Source organism: Sus scrofa, chromosome 8, assembly GCF_054392235.1.
Source record: "Sus scrofa isolate SSC_HxYL_T2T_F1_AM1 chromosome 8, Sscrofa_HxYL_maternal_Yorkshire_Landrace_v2.0, whole genome shotgun sequence".
NCBI classification, from domain to species: Eukaryota; Metazoa; Chordata; class Mammalia; order Artiodactyla; family Suidae; genus Sus; species Sus scrofa.
The window spans coordinates 77,806,770-77,828,605 of NC_139390.1; the positions used below are offsets into that span (position 1 = coordinate 77,806,770).

The 21,836-nt window shown below is 38.0% G+C and overlaps 1 protein-coding gene across 2 annotated transcripts in view; it reads left to right on the forward strand.

Moving 5' to 3' along the window:
- Nucleotides 1-21,836, forward strand: part of USO1 (USO1 vesicle transport factor) — an 87,625-nt gene that overhangs the window by 21,609 nt on the left and 44,180 nt on the right. For both annotated transcript variants that reach the window (XM_084972507.1, XM_084972508.1), the window contains exons 4-6: nucleotides 5,420-5,496; nucleotides 21,005-21,105; nucleotides 21,662-21,764. In XM_084972507.1, the coding sequence (XP_084828633.1) occupies nucleotides 5,420-5,496; nucleotides 21,005-21,105; nucleotides 21,662-21,764 (281 nt within the window). The remainder of the gene's footprint in view (nucleotides 1-5,419; nucleotides 5,497-21,004; nucleotides 21,106-21,661; nucleotides 21,765-21,836) is intronic.

Genomic DNA, 21,836 nt, shown 5'->3' on the forward strand with positions numbered 1-21,836 from the left:
ATGTCAGTTATCCAGACTTGCTTTTGGGGGTGCAGGGGGGGAGAAGTAGACTGTGCTAATGGGGAGTGAAGTGTTAAATCTGAGCATGTGTTAAGGGCAAGATCACTCAACCTGTTTTTAGCTCCTTCAGTTTCTCTTTAGATTATCTGCCTCTTTGGTTTTAATTAACAACTATACGTGAATAACTTTCAAATCTTACCTCTATTTAAATATATCTTACGAGCTTTAGCTGCTCAGTGGACATTTCCATGTCAAGATCTCTCACAGGTACCTTAAATTCAGAATGTTCAAAAGTTAATTTTTCTCTGGTCGTCCTACTCCTGTTCCCCCATGCCCTAGCGTCCCCGTAATCTCCTCCAATTGTCTTTTGACCTAGGTTCATCCCAGTCAATAGCACCTTTCCATTCAAGCAAGAAACTAGAGGATTTATGCTCAACTCATCCCTCCCCTTAACCTGTTATGCCCAACCAGACCAAAAATCAGGAATCTGAATTCTCTTGATTGCCATCATTGATCTTAGTTCTGGCTTTCAGTATCAGTTGCTTAAACTGTTTTCATACACATTCTATTTGTTACCTATCGCTGTATAACAAATGACCTCAAAACTTACTGGCTCAAAATAATAAATATTTATGTCATAGTTTCTGTGGATCAAGAATTTAAAAGTGGGGAGTTCCCGTCGTGGTGCAGTGGTTAACGAATCCGACTAGGAGCCATGAGGTTGCGGGTTCGATCCCTGCCCTTGCTCAGTGGGTTAAGGACCCGGTGTTGCCATGAGCTGTGGTGTAGGTTGCAGACGCGGCTCGGATCCCACGTTGCTGTGGCTGTGGCATAGGCCGGCGGCTACAGCTCCGATTGGACCCCTAGCCCGGGAACCTCCATATGCCGCAGGTACGGCTCTAGAAAAGGCAAAAAGACAAAAAAAAAAAAAAAAGAGAGAGAGAGAGAGAGAATTTAAAAGTGGCTTAGCTAAGTGGTTTTGGCTCAGGGTCTTTCATGAGGTTGCGTGCAAGATGTCAGCCAGGACTAGTCATCTGAAGGCTTGACTAGGGCCTAAGTACCCGACTCCCAGATGGCTCACTCCCATGATGGCAACAGGCCTCAGTACCTCACATTGTTGCCTTCCCTATAGGGCTGCTGGAGCATCCTCCTGACGTGGCAGCTGGCTTCTCCCAGAGCAGACAATCCTAGAGAGAGGACAAGAGAAAGCCACAACACCTTGTAGGACTTCGCCTCAGGAGTCATATCACCAATCCTATCTCATTCTGTTTTATTAGAAGCAAGTTGATAAAGACAGCCTACACTTAAGAGGAGAATTAGATTCTACCTTTTGAGGGGAGCTGTATCAAAGAGGCTTTTTTTTTAACATTTTAAAACCATCACCACCTCCAAACTGTATTCTTTGCCTCCAATCTCTTTGTCCTTCCATTCAGTGTATACATTTTAAGAATTATCTGTCTGAAATGTAAATTGTCTATCTCCTAATTCACCTATTTAATGCATTTCACCTGCTCAGTGCCTGGTGAAGTTCAAGTCCCTCAAACAAAGCAGAGCGTATACATAAGCTTTTTAAAGATCTAGATGCAGCCTGCCTGTCTAACCTTATAGCCTCTTTTTAAAATTAAATTTTAGCAGTACCCAGCTGCTTGTTCAGGTTCACTTAGAACCTTTTCTATCCTCCTTGGGCAGTGTAACCCACATTGGCTACCTTTCAAAACCAACTAATTCTTTTTTTTGGTCTTTTGAGAGCCACTCTCTCAGCATATGGAGGTTCTCAGGCTAGGGGTTTAATTGGAGCTGTAGCCGCTGGCCTACACCACAGCCATAGAAACACAGGAGCCGAGTCTGCAACCTATACCACAGCTCACAGTGACGCCAATCCTTAACCCACTGAGCGAGGCCAGGGATCAAACTTGCATCCTCATGGATGCTAGTCAGATTCGTTTTCCGCTGAGCCATGACAGGAACTCCAAAAACCAACTAATTCTAATGCATTTGAATAAATCCGTTGGATGTGTCAGGACTGTCTGTGTTATTAACACCAGAGTGGGCAACTGCAGTAGGCAGAAAAATGGTCCCCTAAAGATATTTGTATTCTATCAAGACAATCTTTGAATGTTACTTTAGATGACAGAAAGGACTTTGGAGATATGATTAAGGTGTAGACTTTGAGATTATCCAGGTGGGACCAGTGTAATCCTAAGGTTCTTAAAAGTATAAGAGGAATGCAAAAGAGGAGGTCAGAATGAGGTGACAAGAGAATATCTCAACCTATCTTTGCTGGCTTTAAAGATGAGAGGAGGCCTCCTGAACTGGAAAAGGCAAGGAAATAGATTCTTTAAAGCTACGAGGAAGGAAGGCAGCCCTGCCAACACCTTGATTTTAGTCCAGTGAGACCCACTTCAGACTTCTGACTTGCAGAACTCCAAGATAATGTATTTAATGTATTTGTATTGTATAAGCCACTCAGTTTGTGGTAATTTGTTACAGCATTACTAGAAAACTAATAAAGTAACCCAAGTTAGTTATCTGCTTTAAACAATATTCCAAGTTATAGAAAATGGATCTTAGATCAAAAAAACTTTAGTTTGGAGTTCCCATGGTGGCTCAGCGGGTTATGAATTTGACTAGTATCTGGGTTCAGTGCCTGGCATTGCTCAGTGGGTTAGGGATCCAGCATTCCCACAAGCTGCAGCTTAGATCTCGAATGCGGCTCAGATCTGTGTTGTTGCAACTGTGGCGTAGGCCAGCAGCTGTAGCTCTGATTCAACCCCTAGCCTGGGAACTTCCATATGCCATGGGTGAGGCCCTAAAAAAAAAACAAAAAACTAACAGAAAAAAACCTTTAGTTTGAATATTATACATACATATAATTTTTGATTTTTATTTCATGTATCTTTCTGCATACGTTTTCTCACTAAGTCTTATAAAGTTAGTAATGGGATTTCCTGTCGTGGCTTAGTGGTTAACAAATCTGACTAGGAACCACAAGGTTGCAGGTTTGATCCCTGGCCTCGCTCAGTAGGTTAAGGATCCGGGCGTTACAGCGAGCTATGGTGTAGGTCACAGACGCGGCTCGGATCTGGTGTTGCTGTGGCTGTGGCGTAGGCCGGTGGCTACAGCTCCGATTAAACCCCTAACCTGGGAACCTCCATATGCCGCAGATGCACCCCTAAAAAAGACAAAAAGACCAGAAAAAGTAAAATAAAGTTAGTAATGAAGATCCTGCTGTATAGCACTGGGAACTATATCTGTTCACTTATGATGGAGCCTGACAATGTGAGAAAAAGAATGTATATATGTGGAGTTCCGTCGTGGCGCAGTGGTTAACGAATCCGACTAGGAACCATGAGGTTGCGGGTTCGGTCCCTGCCCTTGCTCAGTGGGTTAAGGATCTGGCATTGCCGTGAGCTGTGGTGTAGGTCGCAGATGCGGGCTCGGATCCCACGTTGCTGTGGCTCTGGCGTAGGCCGGTGGCTACAGCTCCGATTTGACCCCTAGCCTGGGAACCTCCATATGCTGCTCCAAGAAATAGCAAAAAGACAAAAAAAAAAAAAAAAAAAAGAATGTATATATGTATATGTGACTGGGTCACCTTGCTGTATGGTAGAAAATTGACAGAACACTCTAAACCAGCTATAATGGAACAAATAAAAGTCATTTAAAAACAAAAGTTAGTGATGAAATGATTAGCATCTTGATATGAAAAATAGAATGTGTAAAGTGGCCCTTATTGTCATTTTTAGTGCACAATAGAAAGTAAATGTGTAAATACTCTTGTTATAAAGGTTAAGAAATACATTTTCTAAAACATTTAATTGCACATTTACTCTGTACCAGGCACTATGCTTAGAAATAGTATGTACTGTACAGCCTTGTGATTGTGTGAACTAATAATCGATCACATTAGAGGCTGATGGGTATTTTACTATGCCTCTTAGACAACAAACAAAACCAAACTTCTCTGAGCCTTCTTGTGTTTCATTCCTTCTCTTGTGCTGAAATTCCCTTTCCATTTTCCTCCAAAACTTACCTATGACAGCTTCCATTTTCGAAATGTTCTGTGAGTGTTTTCTTAACTTCATTGATTGCAGAGGTCTATATTCTGCAGCCATCTCATTCCGTTTCTCATCTTCATTACTCTTTTATGCTTCTGCCCTTGGCCTATCTAACACTCAGAATCCTTCAACTGAATCCCCTTCATCCTTGGCTGCATCACACATAGAGCTGGATTCCCTTTCTTGGTGTAGCTTGGAACTCTCCGTCTGTCTGTGGGCCTGCTTCTCCTTAGCCATCTTGAGGAAGAGACTTCTCATGCTCCCAGGTCCCTCGCTCAGGGCGTGAAAGTTGTCTATTTCTCACTGATGCTTCCAAACCATGATACCTCAATAGTTTTGAGGTTTTTTAAGTGTACACTTCAGTGGTTTTAGTATACTCACAAAGTTGGGCAACTGTTACCACTGTAATTCCAGAACATTTTCATCACTTCAAAAGAAATACAGTATCCATGAGTTGTCATTGCCTATTCCTCCTCCCCCCAGTCCCTAGCAAGCACTCATTTCCTTTCTGTCTGTATAAAATGTACAATAGCCATTAAACATTCCTTGAAAATACATTTTTTGTTTTTATTTTATTGCTTTTTAGGGACGCACACGCAGCACATGAAAGTTCTCAGGCTGGGGTCATATCAGAGCTACAGCTACCAGCCTACACCACAGCCGGAGCAGCGCGGAATCCGAACCACATCTGCAGGCTACACCACATCTCATGCAACGCCAGATCCCTGACCCACTGAGTGAGGCCAGGGGTCAAACCCTCATCCTCATATTTACCAGTCAGATTCTTTTCTGCTGAGCCACAACAGGAACTCCCTGAAAATACTTTTTTTTTTTTTTTTTTTGTCTTTTTTGCTATTTCTTGGGCCGCTCCTGCGGCATGTGGAGGTTCCCAGGCTAGGGGTCAAATTGGAGCCATAGCCACCGGCCTATGCCAGAGCCACAGCAACGCGGGATCCGAGCCGCGTCTGCAACCTACACCACAGCTCACGGCAACACCACCAGATCCCTAACCCACTGAGCAAGGGCAGGGACCGAACCCGCAACCTCATGGTTCCTAGTCGGATTCATTAACCACTGCGCCACAACGGGAACTCCTGAAAATACATTTTTTTAATTGCTGCTATATATATAGATTTACCACACTTTTAAAAAAAATTATTGGACATTTAGGTTATTTCTAATTTTTCACTATTATAAATAAAAATAGACCTTTATACATCTTTACAGTTTGCACTCTGATATTTTCTTAGGGTAGGTTTTCAGAAATGGGATTAATATTTTATACAGTCGTGCTGAAGAAGAGTCTAAAATGGTCATAACAGTTTATACTCTAACAGTATATAATAACTTCTTTCTTCCAGTTCGGATTCTGAAATAATAGGTTATGCTTTGGATACACTATATAATATAATATCTAATGATGAAGAAGAAGAAGTAGGTAAGTTTTTTTTACTATGTTTTCTGTACATAAAATTAACTGCATTATGCCAGCTTTATCGGTTTAAAGTTGAGGGGTTTGGTTTTTTGGGGGTTTTTGTTTGTTTGTTTGTTTTCCGTTTTTGGCCATGTTGTGACATGTGGAGTTCCCAGGCTAGGGATCAGATCCAAGCCGCAGTTGCAGCCTATGCCACAGCTGCAGCAACACCAGATCCTTAACCTACTGTGCTGGGCTGGAGAGCAAACCTGCATCTTAGTGCTCCAGAGACACTTCTGATCCCATTGCACCATGGTGGAAACTCCTAAAGTTTTGTTTTTTTTTTTTTGTCTTTTCTGGAGCTGCACCCATGGCATATGGAGGTTCCCAGGCTAGGAGTCCAATCGGAGCTACAGCTGCCAGCCTAACCACAGCCATAGCAATGCCACATCCAAGCCGCATCTGCGACCTACACCACAGCTCACGGCAATGCCAGATCCTTAACCCACTGAGCAAGGCCAGGGATTGAACCTGCAACCTCATGGTTCCTAGTCGGATTTGTTAAACACTGAGCCACGATGGGAACTCCCTAAAGTTTTTATTTTATAAATTTATTTATAAGGATTTTTTTTCTTTTTTTGTTTTTAATCACTAACGGAAAGATACTAGCTTAGTTCTAGAAAAATGTCTTTAAGATAATTGCATTGTATGTGATTTGGAGATGGAATTAGATTTTTCTTTTTTCAAAAACATTTTCCCCTGTTTTTGTATTTGATTTTAGTTAAGCAGAATGACTGTCAGTAATCTCTAGAATAAATAACATTTTTGGCTGTTCATTAAAAATCAAACTATTTATATGTTATCTGAGGAGCAATATAAAGTTAGAGGGTTTTTTCTAATATATACTGAAAATTTTAACATAGGACTTATGTTAATTTGTGAAGAGCAAATGGTTTTTTAAATCTAGAAGTTTTCTTTACATTTAATCTGATTGGTATGAAATGATAAGAATTAGTTTGAAATCCACACATTTCTTTGGTACATCCTTCTTTTCCTTTTTGTTTCAAATTATTTGCATACTTAAAATAAGGTAATCTGTTGTTTACTTGATTTATTTTATTGTTAGCATGTGAAATACTTGACTAGAAGTCTATATGCCTTTTGTTCTACATATTGTAAAAACATACACATTGAGTAACATTTTACTGTGCTGTCGAAGAGTGTTTTCCTCATGTCAAATTGGCTGTTGCATTGGGACATTGTGGGCTTTTCATTTTTCTAGACAATCAAAAGAGTGATATTTATGCATTTTAGAAGCCTAATTTAGAAATTATAGGGTCTTTCAAAATATGAGTAGACAGGTCATAAAGAAATGTAGATAATATGCAGTTTGCACATATTTTATTAAAATCAAAGTAGAGCAGAACTATATGTGGATATGAACTTCACAAACTACCAGTCATAGGAACATTTGAAACTGGGTTGTATTAAATAGTCACAATTTCTTAGACATAATTATCCATTTTCTTAAGTTTTTATTTCTCTAGTTCTCTAGCTAACAACTTTTAATTTATCAGGAGTAAAGAATCTTTAGTAAACATAATTTGCTTCCTGTGGAAAAAGAGGCTGTCAGCCACATGTCAGTACTTTAGTAGAGTATACACAAGAACATACTTTGAAGAAAAAGCTGCTGTTTCTCCTAGTCATTTCTCAGATGAGAAAATATCTGAAAATTTGTTAGAAATACATTTGTTAGAAAACATTAAAGAAAAAGACTTTCTCTCTTTTTCCTTAGTTGTTTCATATTGAAATTTTGGCTTTTTTCTAGTTTATAGCAGATAATTTTTATGGTTTAGGAAACTGTATAGTAGCAATTAATTAGGTGGTCTTCCTTTGTTATGAATTTGTAATCTAATACTGTTTAAAGTCCAGTCTTTTGCTTCTGTTTAGGCTCCTTTTTTTTTTTTCTTTTTTTTTTTTTAATGGCCACACATGTAGCATTGAGAGGTTCCCAGGCTAGGGGTTGAATCAGAGCTGCAGCTGTTGGCCTATACCACAGTCATAGCAAAACCAGGTCCAGGCCATATCTGCAGCCTATACCACAGCTCACAGCAATAGTTGGATCCTTAATCCATTGAGTGAGGGCAGGGATCAAACCCTGATCCTCATTGGTACTAGTTGTGTTCTTTACTGCTGTACCACAACAAGAACTCCCTCTCTTTTTGTTTTTGGTCACACCCGTGGCATATGGAAGTTCCCAGGCCAGGGATGGAACCCACACCACAGCAGCAACCCAAGCTGCTTCAGTGACAATGCCGGATCCTTAACCTGCTGCACCACAAGAGAACTCCTGAGCTCCTTATTTTATTTTATTTTTTGACTTTTTGCCATCTCTAGGGACGCTCCTGTGGCACATGGAGGTTCCCAGGCTAAGGGTCTAATTGGAGCTATAGCCGCTGGGCTACGCTAGAGCCACAGCAACTTGGGATCCGAGCCCACGTCTGTAACCTACACCACAGCTCACGGCAACTCCAGATCCATAACCCACTGAGCAAGGCTAGGGATTGAACCTGCAACCTCACGGTTCCTAGACAGATTCGTTAACCACTGAGCCCCGACGGGAACTCCTGAGCTCCTTATTTTAAATTTAGCTTCCAAAAATGATCCTTTGGATGAAGCAGGATAAACACTTCTTTAGAGAAAAAGTAGTAGAATCATTTTTTCTAGGGAAGATTAAAATATGAGCTTAAACTTCTGGAAATTTACCTGGCCTGAGTCAGTTTTTTAAAATCTAGATATTGAGAAATATGGCCTTCAGTTCTATTATGATACATTCTCTTTACTGCTTCATCAAAAGATGATTATTAGCTAACATAAGGAACTTCATTTTAAAGTTCTTTACCTTGGGGATATTTAATAACCCTTTAACTTATTGATAAATCTGTCTCATATTTCTAAATATGTAGCATATGCTATATCTGTTAGGATGTCTCAGATATTTCAGTAAAATGAGTATGAGTCTCTTCTTCCAAGAGATTATATTGCTTATTTAGTTTGTTTGTTTTTGTTTTTGTTTTTGTTTTTTTGCTTTGTAAGGCCACCTGCAGCATATGGAAGTTCCTAGGCAAGGGGATGAATCAGAGCTGCAGCTGCTGGCCACAGACACAGGAACTCAGGATCCAAGCCACATCTGAAACCTACAGCACAGCTCACCGCAACACCAGATCCTTAACCCACTGAGCAAGGCCAGGGATCGAACCTGTATCCTCATGGATAGTGGTCAAGTTTGTAACCCACTGAGCCGCCATGGGAACTCCTGCTTATTTTATGTTTTTAAGCTCTTACTTATTTTATTGTGTATACTATTACATAAAAAAATGTTTTCTTTATCATCCACTTTTTATTTATTTATTTTTGTCTACCTTTTCAGATGATGTTGAAGGTAAAAGATTGCATTTAGTATGCATGATGCTTTTAGACATAATTTCTGATAACATAAAAGGACACTGTCAAGTGAGTTTCTTCAGGCTGGTAAAAAAAACAAATCTTGAAATTTGTTTCACTATATAAGAATTCTTGATTAAAGAGGAATATCTGATAATCTTATATTACTGTTTATTATTTCTATGGCTACAAAATCTATTTATTGTCCAGAACCCAGAAAATATTCTTGTGAATTTTTTACCAAAATTAAAGCTTCTTCTCTGGTAGGACAATCTATTCAAAGTACTTTTTATGTACTTTCTGGGGGAAAATTTTTGAGGCCATTTATTAAAAAATAAAAATATTTGACTATGTATACATATAAATTTTTCCTATATTCAATAAGAACTGGAAAGTATTCCATTTCAGAAAATACTTATATGTTGATATTGTCCCTTTAAAATAATGCATGCACAATAAAGTGTGGTTACTGACTTTTTCGTATTAATTTCTAAAACTCACCAATATTGTCTTTGTTCTGGTGGCCCATTTCAAGGTCCATTTACTTTTAACATTGATACTTCTTTTCCTCACAATTAAAGTAACCTAAACAAGCTTTATTTTGGCTTAGCATTTTCCCTGAGATCCTTAACTTTTTAAAATGAGGAAGAAAAAATCCTATCCAAAGTAGGTATGAAATGGTACATAACAAAGTTACATATACCTAACAGAGGACTAACAAAGAAACTAACTTGTTAAAAAGCATGGCCTTTTGTGACATTTGAACCCCTTTTTGAAAGCAGAAAATGCTGAGCATTATGCCCTGACCCTTGGAGCAGTGCTGTTTCTTTGTGGTAGTACAGTTCTATAGTTGTTGTTTTTATTATTGTTTCATCGTATTTGTATAGAACTTTAAGTTTTGCAGTGCTTTTATGTCCATTATCCTATTTGATCCTCATAGCAGCCTGTGAGGTAGGTGACATTTTTCTGTTTTATAAAGATGAACAAATGAAAACCCAGGGAGTGTGTAATTTATATGGTATTATCTAGTAAGTGGGATTAACAGAATTTCGTTGATACATTTTTTTTTATTCCATAGACTTCTGATTTAATAAATTGTGGCCATTTTTCTGACTAAATTTTTTATTAAAGTTTATAATTTACATAACTAGTTTATAGGATGCAGACAAATGTCTAAAAATATAGGTGTACTTGTTTAACTAACTGACCATGGTGTAAAAGAAGATTACTTGATATTCCTTCGCTCTGAGTTAGGACTACTTATATTAGAATATTTCTTTTTATAAAGCAGTTTTGTCCTTCATGATGGGGATTATGAACTTGGTATGCAGTGGAGTTCCAAAGAGAAGATCCACAATGTTTTTAATGTTGTTTATACCACAGGAAATATATAGCTGTAAATACATTTGAAGAATAAATGTATATGTACATATTTAGTTAAAAGCTAGTCACATAAATAGCCCTAGAGTGTTTCCAGAGTTATATAGGACTTTTTTAAAAGCCATCTTTAATTTCACATACCAGTCTTAAGTTTATTTTCACTATAATATCAAAGGACTAGTTCTTAATTTAATTTTTCATTTATCTTACAGTACAGGGACATGCACAGGTTATAATTAAGCATTCCAAATAGTACGTAATCTATAGGATGTAAAAAATAGACTTAGCTCTAGGATTTTTAAAATAATTATACCAGATGAGAGGATAGTTTACTTGTGTCATATCTTTGCTTACATGTAAAATAGATATAATTTTTCATCAATCTAGTTTTAATATTATAACTAAATAAATTTAGTTATAATAATTAGTGTATTAGTTTTAGCCTAATTTACTTCTACATCAAAATAGCTTTGTATGTTACTTTAATCACTTAGCAGATTTTTGTGGGACTCGACATTAAAATTCTGAAGTGCTGTCTGATGACTATGACTTAAAGGAAGTTGAGTTTATCTCAATAACACTTTTTTTAGGAGTTCCCATTGTGGCGCAGTGGTTAATGAATCCTACTAAGAACCATGAGGTTGCGGGTTCGATCCCTGGCCTTGCTCAGTGGGTTAAGGATCCGGCGTTACTGTGAGCTGTGGTGTGGGTCGCAGAAGCGGCTCAGATCCCACGTTGCTGTGGCTCTGGCATAGGCTGGTGGCTACAGCTCCCCAATTAGACCCCTAGCCTGGGAACTTCCATATGCCGCGAGTGCGGCCCTAGAAAAGGCAAAAAGACAAAAAACAACAACAACAACAACACTTTTTTAGTTGACGCTAGTAAACCAGAAGGAGCCATAGATCCTGGAACAGGATTATGTATTTTACCAGTTCCCTTCAAAGCATAGATCTTAGTTATATATTGCTAAGCCATAGTATTTTATGCAGTAAAGCTACAGAATGAGTTGAATGTACAGTATTGTTACCTCCTGCTAAGTGATTAGCTTGTTCTTAATGCATAAATTAAATTAAGCTTTTTCTTTGGTTAAAACAGTGTTCCTTAAAATAGAGCACAAAAGTCCTAGAGTTCTCTGTGTTAAAAGGTGTCTATAGTTAAATAAACATAACATACTATATTCCCCTCTGAAGCTACACAAAATTTACATTTGTAAATACTGAGAATTTTGCAGTAAAGAAACCTGTTTAGTTTTGTTAAATCCAGATACATTTTTAAAATAATTATACCAGATAAGAGGATTTTTAAAATAATTATACCAGATGAGAGGATAGTTTACTTGTGTCATATCTTTGCTTACATGTAAAATAGATATAATTTTTCATCAATCTAGTTTTAATATAACTAAATAAATTTAGTTATAATACATTTGTACATGTAGGTTTGCTTTCGTTAGCTACCTATTAACTTGCCACACAGTTCTGCATTTAGAGAAATATTAATCAGGGCTTAAACCCACAGCTAAATTGTTTGGAGTTACCAACATAAAATATTTCAGCATTTTGGAAATAATCATAGGAAGAATGCATCAAGTTCGCATATGGTCTTCCTCCCATCCTTTTAAGATTAACTTACTAGTTTGAATATTCTCCTAAATGGCAGCGACCTTTTTCTGGTCCGCACCCGCAGTATGCAAAAGTTCCTGGGCCAGAGATTGAACCTTAGCCACTAGTGACAATGCCGAATCCTTAACCACTAGGCCCCTAGGAACTCCCTCAGTGACTTTTATTTTGAGCTCTTCTCTCTAGAGGTCACAATCTTTGGGCCTAAGAGCATTCATTGTCTGTCTTATAAGCAGGATTGTTTGATAACTTGGTATTTTAAATAATAAGTTCTAATATTAAAAACAGGGAGCTTTCATGTTTTTGGACTTTAAACTTTTCTTTTTAAAAAGTCTGAAGACAGGGCCCACTTTCTCACATGGCAGCAGTCAGCTGGAGCTACCTTTTCCTCCCTATAGTTGTACACCTAGGCTGCTTCATTCACACATTTCTGTCTTACACCTGTAGCTGATTGTGTATTCTCCACTATACTCAAACCACTCAAATAAAAACCATTCTGTAGTAAGTTATATTTCAGAATCACCGTTTTATTAATTATAAACCCAGTTGTTGTTTAGTGCAACAAATATGAATGTATGCAAATGGAAAGCATCACAGTTAGGTCATTGCACTGTTGTGAGGGAACTTTCTAGAGGGAAGCAGTTCTAAAAAGGAGATAGTTAAGTTACTTGCCTTTTCAACATAGATTTCTCACGTATGTGGAGAGCTATTCACTTGACATGTGTTCCCCAGAGGCCACTTTTTGTACAATTTTCTTTTTTTTTTTTTTTTTGTCTTTTTGCCATTTCTTTGGCCGCTCCCGCGGCATATGGAGGTTCCCAGGCTAGGGGTCTAATCGGAGCTGTGGCCACCAGCCTACACCAGAGCCACAGCAACGCAGGATCCGAGCCGCGTCTGCAATCTACACCACAGCTCACGGCAACGCCGGATCGTTAACCCACTGAGCAAGGGCAGGGACCGAACCCGCAACCTCATGGTTCCTAGTCGGATTCGTTAACCACTGCGCCATGACGGGAACTCCACAATTTTCTTTATCTGTTTTTTTGCCTATAGAATTTCGGTAGACTTTGGCTCAATATTTGCCCCTGGTTCTACCCCTGACGTAGTCATGATTTGTTAGGGTTCTGAGGTGCTAAAAACAAGATAGGCTTTTTAGCCCAGTGAATCTTGTAAAATTTTATTTGATACAGAGCATTTACCATACCATGGGAATCAGGGCTCTTACTCATAGTGACTATAAAGAAGAAGATTTTCAAAAGATTTTATTAGCTCCCAAATTCCCATATCTTTTTCAGTTGCTTTATAATCTTCCTCCCCATCATCAAGTCACCTTGCAAATAAAATGGGAAGAGTGTGCAGTTCTTACTCCTTACCTAGTCTGAGGTTTTTCCCAACTCCAGTGGTAAATTCACCATTGAATATTGAGAACCTCAATGTACTATGCAGAATTCTACTTTCAGAGGTGTGTGAATAATTAGGGCACAGGATTTCATCAGCTGCCAGTGGAAACAACAGGAAATTCTTTAAGCAGATCAATGATAGATAGTGTCCCTTGAGTCCATTCTAGTTATGTTTGAATATTAGTCTTCCTTCTGATTAATGTTAGGCCTTTGTAGCATCCAGTCTCTGCCACCTTAACTTAGTACCCTTAACATATCAGTAATTGTGCGGTAACATGATGATAGTTTTCAAGTGTAGTTTTTTTCATCTTGTCATGCCTTTCTCTTCCTGTTTTTCCTAAAGTGGAAATAATGACTATTTCCCTAAACAGTTCTTCTGAAGCCACCGTTATTATAAGAAATTAAACTTAAAGGACAAAAACTCATAGTTTAGGGGTTCTGCTGTGGCACAGCGGGATCAGCAGCAGCTCTGCAGCACCAGGACTCAGGCTTGATCCCCAGCCCAGCACAGTAGGTTAAAGGATCTGTCATTGCCGCAGATGCAGTATAGGTCACAACTACAGCTCGAATCTGATCCCTGGCCAGGAATTCCCCATGTCACAGGGTGGCCAAAAAAAGCAAAGAAGAAGAAAAAACCCTAATAGTTTGTTCATGTTAAAAAGAAATGCAAAGAGTTCCCATCATGGCTCAGCAGAAACAAATCTGACTAGAATCCATGTGGGCACAAATTCGATCCCTGGCCTCAATCAATGGGTTAAGGATCTGGTATTGCCGTGAGCTATGGTGTAGGTCACAGATGCAACCCGGATCCCCCATTGCTGTGGCTGTGGTGTAGGCCAGCAGCTGCAGCTTCCATGGGACCCCTAGCCTGGGCACTTGCATATGCCTCGGGTGCAGCCCTAAAAGACAAGAAAATGCATCAAATTTATTTTTATTCAGCATCCAAACAATCATAAACTCAACTACTTATTTTGGTGGATTGTATATAACTTTTATGAGAAAGAGATGAATATGAGGTAAAATATCAATAACAGGATTTGTTTATAGGTAAGAATAGTTCACTTTTTTTAAAACATCTTTTGCATTTTTGTGATAATACTCATTAATGATAACCTTACAAGAATCTAAATTTTTTTTTTTTTTTTTTTTTTTTTTTTTTTTTTTTTTGTCTTTTGTCTTTTTTGTTGTTGTTGTTGCTATCTCTTGGGCTGCTTCCACGGCATATGGAGGTTCCCAGGCTAGGGGTTGAATCGGAGCTGTAGCCACCGGCCTACGCCAGAGTCACAGCAACGCGGGATCCGAGCCGCGTCTGCAACCTTCACCACAGCTCACGGCAACGCCGGATCGTTAACCCACTGAGCAAGGGCAGGGACCGAACCCGCGACCTCATGGTTCCTAGTCGGATTCGTTAACCACTGCGCCATGACGGGAACTCCAGAATCTAAATTTTTTTTGAATCATCAAAAGAAGATTGTTATATTCTGTATAATTTTAAAACTGGATAATAACATGTAGATATATAATTTGTGTCATAAATCTTAGGACTATAGTTCTTAAGGACAGTTTGCACCCCCCATCTCCCACCCCATCTCCTGGAGGACATTTGTCAATGTCTGGAGAGTTGGTTTTTTGGTTTGTTTGTTTTTTTTACGGCCACAGGGCATATGGAATTCCCAGGCTACGGGGTCTAGTTGGAGTTGTAGCTGCCAGCCTACACCACAGTCACAGCACCTCAGGATTTGAGCCAGGGATGCTGCTAAACACCCCGCAGTGCATAGGGAGCCTCCCACCACATGGTTGTCAGTGTGCCAAGCTTGAGAAATCCTGTGTTAGGGATGACGATGCTGCTGATGATGATGGGGAGGACAATGACTATGATGGTGATGGTGTTACTATTATTGAGCACTTATTTTTCACCAGGCCCCATGCTAGATGTTTTACCTATTTTGAATCCTCCAAGAAAACCCTGTATGAAAGAATGTTATTTCCATTTTACAAGTAAAGAAACTGAGGCTTGATATAGTTGGGCTGTCTGCCCAAAGTATTGTGACTGGATGAATACAGGTAGTCATGTAAATGGATGAATCCAGGTTTAATTGGTCTAACGCAGAAACTTTTGTGAGCATCTTTCTTTTTACTATATTTGCCACCTCTCAGGAAAGTATTTGACTCTTCCATATCCAGATCATTCTGTATATAAACAAATTACTTCTGCCTGTGTTAGCAATACTGCTTCATTTCTCAGGCAGGTTAAATTGAGAGATAGTACTTGACCTGTCAGTACTAATTGCTCCTGTCTGCTTGAAACACTTCTTCACTTGTTTCTCAGTCTCTACCGTCCCCTGATTTTCTTCCTGTCTCATTGGGCTACTCTTTCTTTGTCACCTTGGCTGCTTTCTTTCTTGTGGCTCTTGCCACTTAACATTGGAATGTCCCCAGGCACAGATATCTTTCCTTGTCTGTTCTTTCCTTTGGTGATCTCATCTAGGCTTGTGACTTCAGGTACTGTCTATATGCTTGCCCCTCTAAAAATACGTCCAACCCAGGCCTCTCCACCAATGTCCATATTTGTACATTCAAATACTTACTTGATGTCTCCACTTGGATTCCCCCCCACCCACACACACAGAGCTTTATTTTATTACAGTTGAAATGTAACTATATATATATATAAGTGTACAGTTTAATGAGTTTGACACATGTAGAAACCCATGAAACCCATCATCACCACCACCACCAAAATAATGAACACATATCTAAGTTTCCTTGTGCTTATTTGCGATCTAGCCCTCCTCCTAGCTCCCATTCAGTCACAGACCTAGCTTTATATAGCTTACCTTGCATTTTTGTAGAATTTTATGTAAGTGAGATTATACAGTACATACTCTTTTTTGTCTTTTGGGTTTTTTGTTTTTGTTTTTGTTTTTTTCATCTGGCTTCTCTCATGCAGCATAATTATTCTGGGTTTCATTCGTGGTGTATATCAATAGTGTAGTCCTTTGTATTGCTGAGTAACTTTTTTTATATGAATATATGATAATTTGTTAATCCATTCCCCTATTAGTGGGCATTTGGGTTGTTTCCAGTTTTTAGCTGTTAAAGCACATAAAGCGTCTATGTACAAGTCTTTTTGTGGACATATGTTTTCATTTCTCTTGAGTAAATACCTTGGAATAGAATGGCTAAGTGATATAGTAGGTATATGTTTAACTTTATAAGAAACTGCCAAACTATTTTTCAAAGTAGTTATACCATTTTACATTTCCGCTGGTGGTATATGCAAATTCCAGCTCCTCCACATCCTCTCCAGTACTTGACATAGTCAGTCTTTTTAAATTTTAGCTGGTATAATAGGTGTGAATTAGGATCTCATGGTGGTTTTAATTTGTATCTTCATAATGAATAATTTCATTGAACAATTTTTCATGTGATTATTTGTCTTTCATTTACCTTTTTTCTTTGGTGAAGAAATATTCAGATTCTTTGTTCATTTTTTTACTGCATTGTCTTCTGATACTTGAGTTGTGAGCGTTCTCTATATATTTTATTTATTTATTTATTTATTTATTTATTTATTTATTTGCCTCTTCTAGGGCCGCTCCTGCGGCATATGGAGTTTCCCAGGCTAGGGGTCTAATCTAAGCTGCAGCCACCACCCTATGCCAGAGCCACAGCAACACAGGATCCGAGCCGCGTCTGCAACCTATACCACAGCTCACGGCAACACCAGATCCTTAACCCACTGAGCAAGGCCAGGGACTGAACCCACAACCTTGTGGTTCCTAGTCGGATTCGTTAACCACTGCGCCACGATGGGAACTCCTATATATTTTAGATATAAGTCCTTGTGATATATATTTCACAAATGCTTTCTCCCAGTCTGTGACTTAGCTTTTTATTTTCCTAACATTGTATTTTGAAGAGCAAAATTTTTAATTCTGATAAATCTATTTTTATCAGTTTTTTTCCTTAAATAATTTGGGCCTTTTTTCTCCTTTTTATTAAATCTTTGCCAAATGTAAAATCACTAAGACTCTCTCCTGTGTTTTCTTGTAAAAGTTTTAGAAGTTCCCTGATAGCCTGGTGGTTAAGGATTTGGCATTGTCACTGCTGTGGCACAGGTTTGATCTCTGGCCCCAGGAACTTCCGCATGCTCCAGGCATGACCAAAAAAAAAAAAAAAAAAGTCTAAGAATTTGGGTCTTTGGGGTTCTCATGTGGTGCGGTGGGTTGTCATTGTCACTGCAGAGGCTCGGGTCGCTGCTGTGGCATGCGTTAGATCTCTGGCCTGAGAGCTTCCACATGCCATGGGCACAACCAAAAAAGTTAATAGTTTTAGCTCTTTTATCATTAGGTCTATGAGCTAATAGTCTCTATCTGGTCTTATTATTCTATTGATCTCTATGTCTGTTGCTTTGCCTACATGACACCTTTATAATAAATCTTGAAATTACGTGGTGTAAGTTCTTCAGCTTTGTTCTTTTTCAAAATTATTTTGGCTCTTTTTGGTCCTTTGCACTCCCATTTCAATTTTGGAATCAGTTTTTCAATTTTTACTTTAAAAAGGTGACTGAGATTTTGACTGAGGCTCTTAAATCTACAGATTGATTTGGGGGCAAACTGACATTTTAACAATATTATGCCTCTAATACAAGAACACAAAATATATCTTATTTAAGTCTTTAATTTCTCTCAGCACCATTTTTGAGTTTTCAAAGTATAGGTATTATACATCTTTTATCAAACATTTCCCTAAGTCTTTAATACTTTTTGATGCTGTTTTAATTGGTGCTGTTTTTAAAATTTTAGTTTCTAATTGTTCATCACCAGTATATAGAAATGCAATTAATTTTCTATATTGACTTTTTATCCCATAACTTTGCTAAACTCACTTAGAGTATTTTGGTAGATTCCATAGGGTTTTCTACATAGACAAACATGTCATCTGTAAATACGTTTTAATTCTTCCTTTCCAATCTGTATGCCTTTTATTTCTTTTTTCTGCCCAGTGGCACTAAGAGCTTCAGTATGATGTTGACTAGAATTGATGAAGGTGGATATCCTTGCCTCTTTCCTGATCCTAAGTGGAAGTGTTCAGTCTTTTGCCATTTAGCATGATGTTAGCTGTAAGTGGGGTTTTTTGTTTTTTTGGGTTTTTTTGGTTATGCTAGTGGCATACGGAGGTTCCCATTGAACCCACACCATAACCGTGACAATGACAGATCCTTAACCCCCCGCACCACCAGAGAACTGCAGCTGTAAGTTTTTTTAGATGCCATTTATCATCCAGTCTTATAACTTTAAATATCATTTTTATGTTTACCACATGTTAACATGTGTATGTTCAGCCTAAACCTATCCACTGGCAGCTATGCTTTTGTTTATCCAACTGCTTACTTAATTGATATCTCCACTCAAATTTTTAGGTGTTTTGAACACATCCAAAACTAAACTTCTGATCCTTTCTATACTCTCAACTTGCTTCTTCCACAGTATTTCCAGTCTCAGTAAATAATGATGCCATCTTTCTAGTTCTTTAAGCTAAAACCTTAGAATTACTCTTCCTTTTTTTTCCCACAGCCATCTAAGCAATATATCAATATATCAATAAATCCTTTTTTTTCTCACAGCCATCTAAGCAATATATCAATAAATCCTGTTCCTTATGTTGTCATAAGAATTATGACCACTGTCAGAATTCCCGTCATGGCTCAGTGGTTAATGAATCCTACTAGGAACCATGAGGTTGCAGGTTCGATCCCTGGCCTTGCTCAGTGGGTTAAGGATCCGGCATTGCCGTGAGCTGTGGTGTAGGTCACAGATGCGGCTCGGATCCTGCGTTACTGTGGCTGTGGTATAGGCCCGCAGCCACAGCTCCGATTAGACCCCTAGCCTGGGAACCTCCATATGCCGCAGGTGAGGCCCTAAAAAGGCAAAAGACAAAAAGAAGAAAGAATTATGACCACTGTCTAAGCCATTTTCACCACTACTTTGATTATTGCCTCCTATTTGGTCTCCCTATTATTTCCCTCTTTCTTTGACATTATCTTCTTATTCTTAGCACAACCAGACTAGTCCGTTTAAAAGTATTTTTTTCTTTTTAAGCAATGTAGTTTTAAGGTTCAGAAACAGTCAGTACTTTTACTGAGGTGTAAGAAATGATAAAAGAAATATTTCTTAGAGTTTCTGGAGGATAAACCTAGCACATTAGTCAATGTGCAAGTATATTAGGTTATATTAATAACTAGAATATTAAAACAGTTCTTTTCTACATTTGGTGTCTTCTCTACAAATAATTTTACATGACATTATCACTGTCACTGTTGGATCGCCTTGCTTTTTTTGTCATCTGCTGGTTTTTTTTCCATGTCTTAAGTATATTAATATTAAAATCTCACATTTAAAAAAGAACAATTTGAGGGGTAATAAATATATTTGTTCTTTACTGCCCACTCCATTGGTTTATAGTCACTGCCTGAAGAGGTATGTGGAAAACAGTTAGCTGTGTCTGGAATGGGTGAGGGAATGGGGAGTAGAGGATTTGCCATCTCTTAAGTGCATTTATAGTGTAGGTGGATTTTAAATGATAATATGCTTTGGCAATTGTTGCTTCAGTTTTTAGTGATCCTTTATATTTTTGACAAAGTACATTGAAACAACAAATAGCTTAATCTAAAGACTTTTAAGTCTTAAGGAAAAATACAAAATCTTTTAAAGAATAAGTGAAAAATATCAAATTCTGGTTTTACTAACAAATAACTTTATATGATATATCTGTTAATTTTTTGAAAAAGATACTAAAGTATCTTCAGATAATTGGCTTAATTTTACAATTATTTAGCACAGTAACATTAAGAGTCAGAAAGGATTTTTTTTTTTTAAATTGCGGCACCTGTGTCATATGGAGGTTCCTGGGCCAAAGGTTGAATTGGAGCTGCAGCTGAGGCCTACCTACACCACAGCCATGGCAACACCAGATCCTTAACCCAATTAGCAAGGCCAGGGATCAAACCCACATCCTCACAGAAACAACGTCAGGTCCCCAACCCACTGAGCCACAACAGTAACTCCATTTTTCTTTTTCTTTTTCAGAAAGGATTTTGTGTTCAGTAGTGTTTTAGGGGGAGAGGATTTTGAGATATAATTTACATATTATTAAAATTTATTCTTTGGAGTTATATAATCCTATGTGTTTGGGCAAATGTATACAGTAGCATAGCCACCATCACATATCATATATTTCCATCAGTCCAGTAAATTCCCTTGTATTTTATTAGAAGTGAAATTAAAAGTGACCTGGAGAAAATGTGAAAATCTAAATATATTTTCTTTGAAGGAGCTCCCTTGTGGCTCAGCAGATTAATCAGGTGTTGTCACTGCTGTGGCTCTGGTTACAGCTGTGGCACATGTTCAGTCCCTGGCCCGGGAACTTTCCAGTATCGCAGGTACAACCAAAAAATAAGTAAATATACTTTCTTTGAATATCATATTTAGACATTTAAAGAATAAACATGTATTTAAATGACATTGAAAGTTATTTTAAAGATATGTCTTTCCAGCATAATTTTGATATCACTTCCAGCCACACTGTTCCAAGAAAATTATCATTTCTGCTTAGCTTCTTCAACAAAAAGCATACTTTAAAATAACAAAGCATCATATTCAAGTACTTTGTCTTTGACTATTACAGAAGAAAACTCTACAAGACAGAGCGAGGATTTGGGAAGCCAGTTTACAGAAATTTTCATTAAGCAGCAAGAAAATGTCACTCTTCTCTTATCTTTATTGGAGGTAAGTAAAGAACCTTGCCATTTTTGTCATTTCAGTAAGCTTCTTTTGTTGCCTTTTTGAGTGATATTGAGGAAGCAACATATATATACCTTTTTAAGACAGGGAAATTTTTTGTATCATTGCAAGAGATTCATATGTGTTTTAAGATTATATAATTTCTTAAAATACTGTCTGCTTATATCCATTTTTACAAATGGAATGTTGTAAAATGTTAGTGTTATATCTAGTCAATAACAGTTTAATCAGTTTGATCAATCTATATTAACTCTTTTCTTTTTATTGCTATTTTTGGGGTTTTGTTTGTTCTGGTTTTTTTGCCACACCCATGGCATATAGAAGTTCCTAGGCCAGGGATCGAAACCCAGAGACAGAGCCGGATCCTTAACCTGCTGCATTACAGTGGGAACTCCTGCTTTTTATTTCTTTGATTATTTTTTTTAGATTGCTAAACTATTTTTGTTTATAATTTTTGACCCCTCGCTACTAGTTGAAAATAATTTTTTTCTTGAAAATGTGAATTACAAATGTTAAATATTTTAAATTCTTATGTTTGTAGGAGTTTGATTTCCATGTTCGCTGGCCTGGTGTGAAGCTTCTTACTTCTCTTTTAAAACAGCTAGGGCCTCAAGTACAGCAGATTATTTTAGTCAGTCCCATGGGTAAGTGACTCTTCTTCCTTATATTTTTTTGATTTAAAAGTGAGGATCATTCCTAAGGAGGGGGACTGAAAC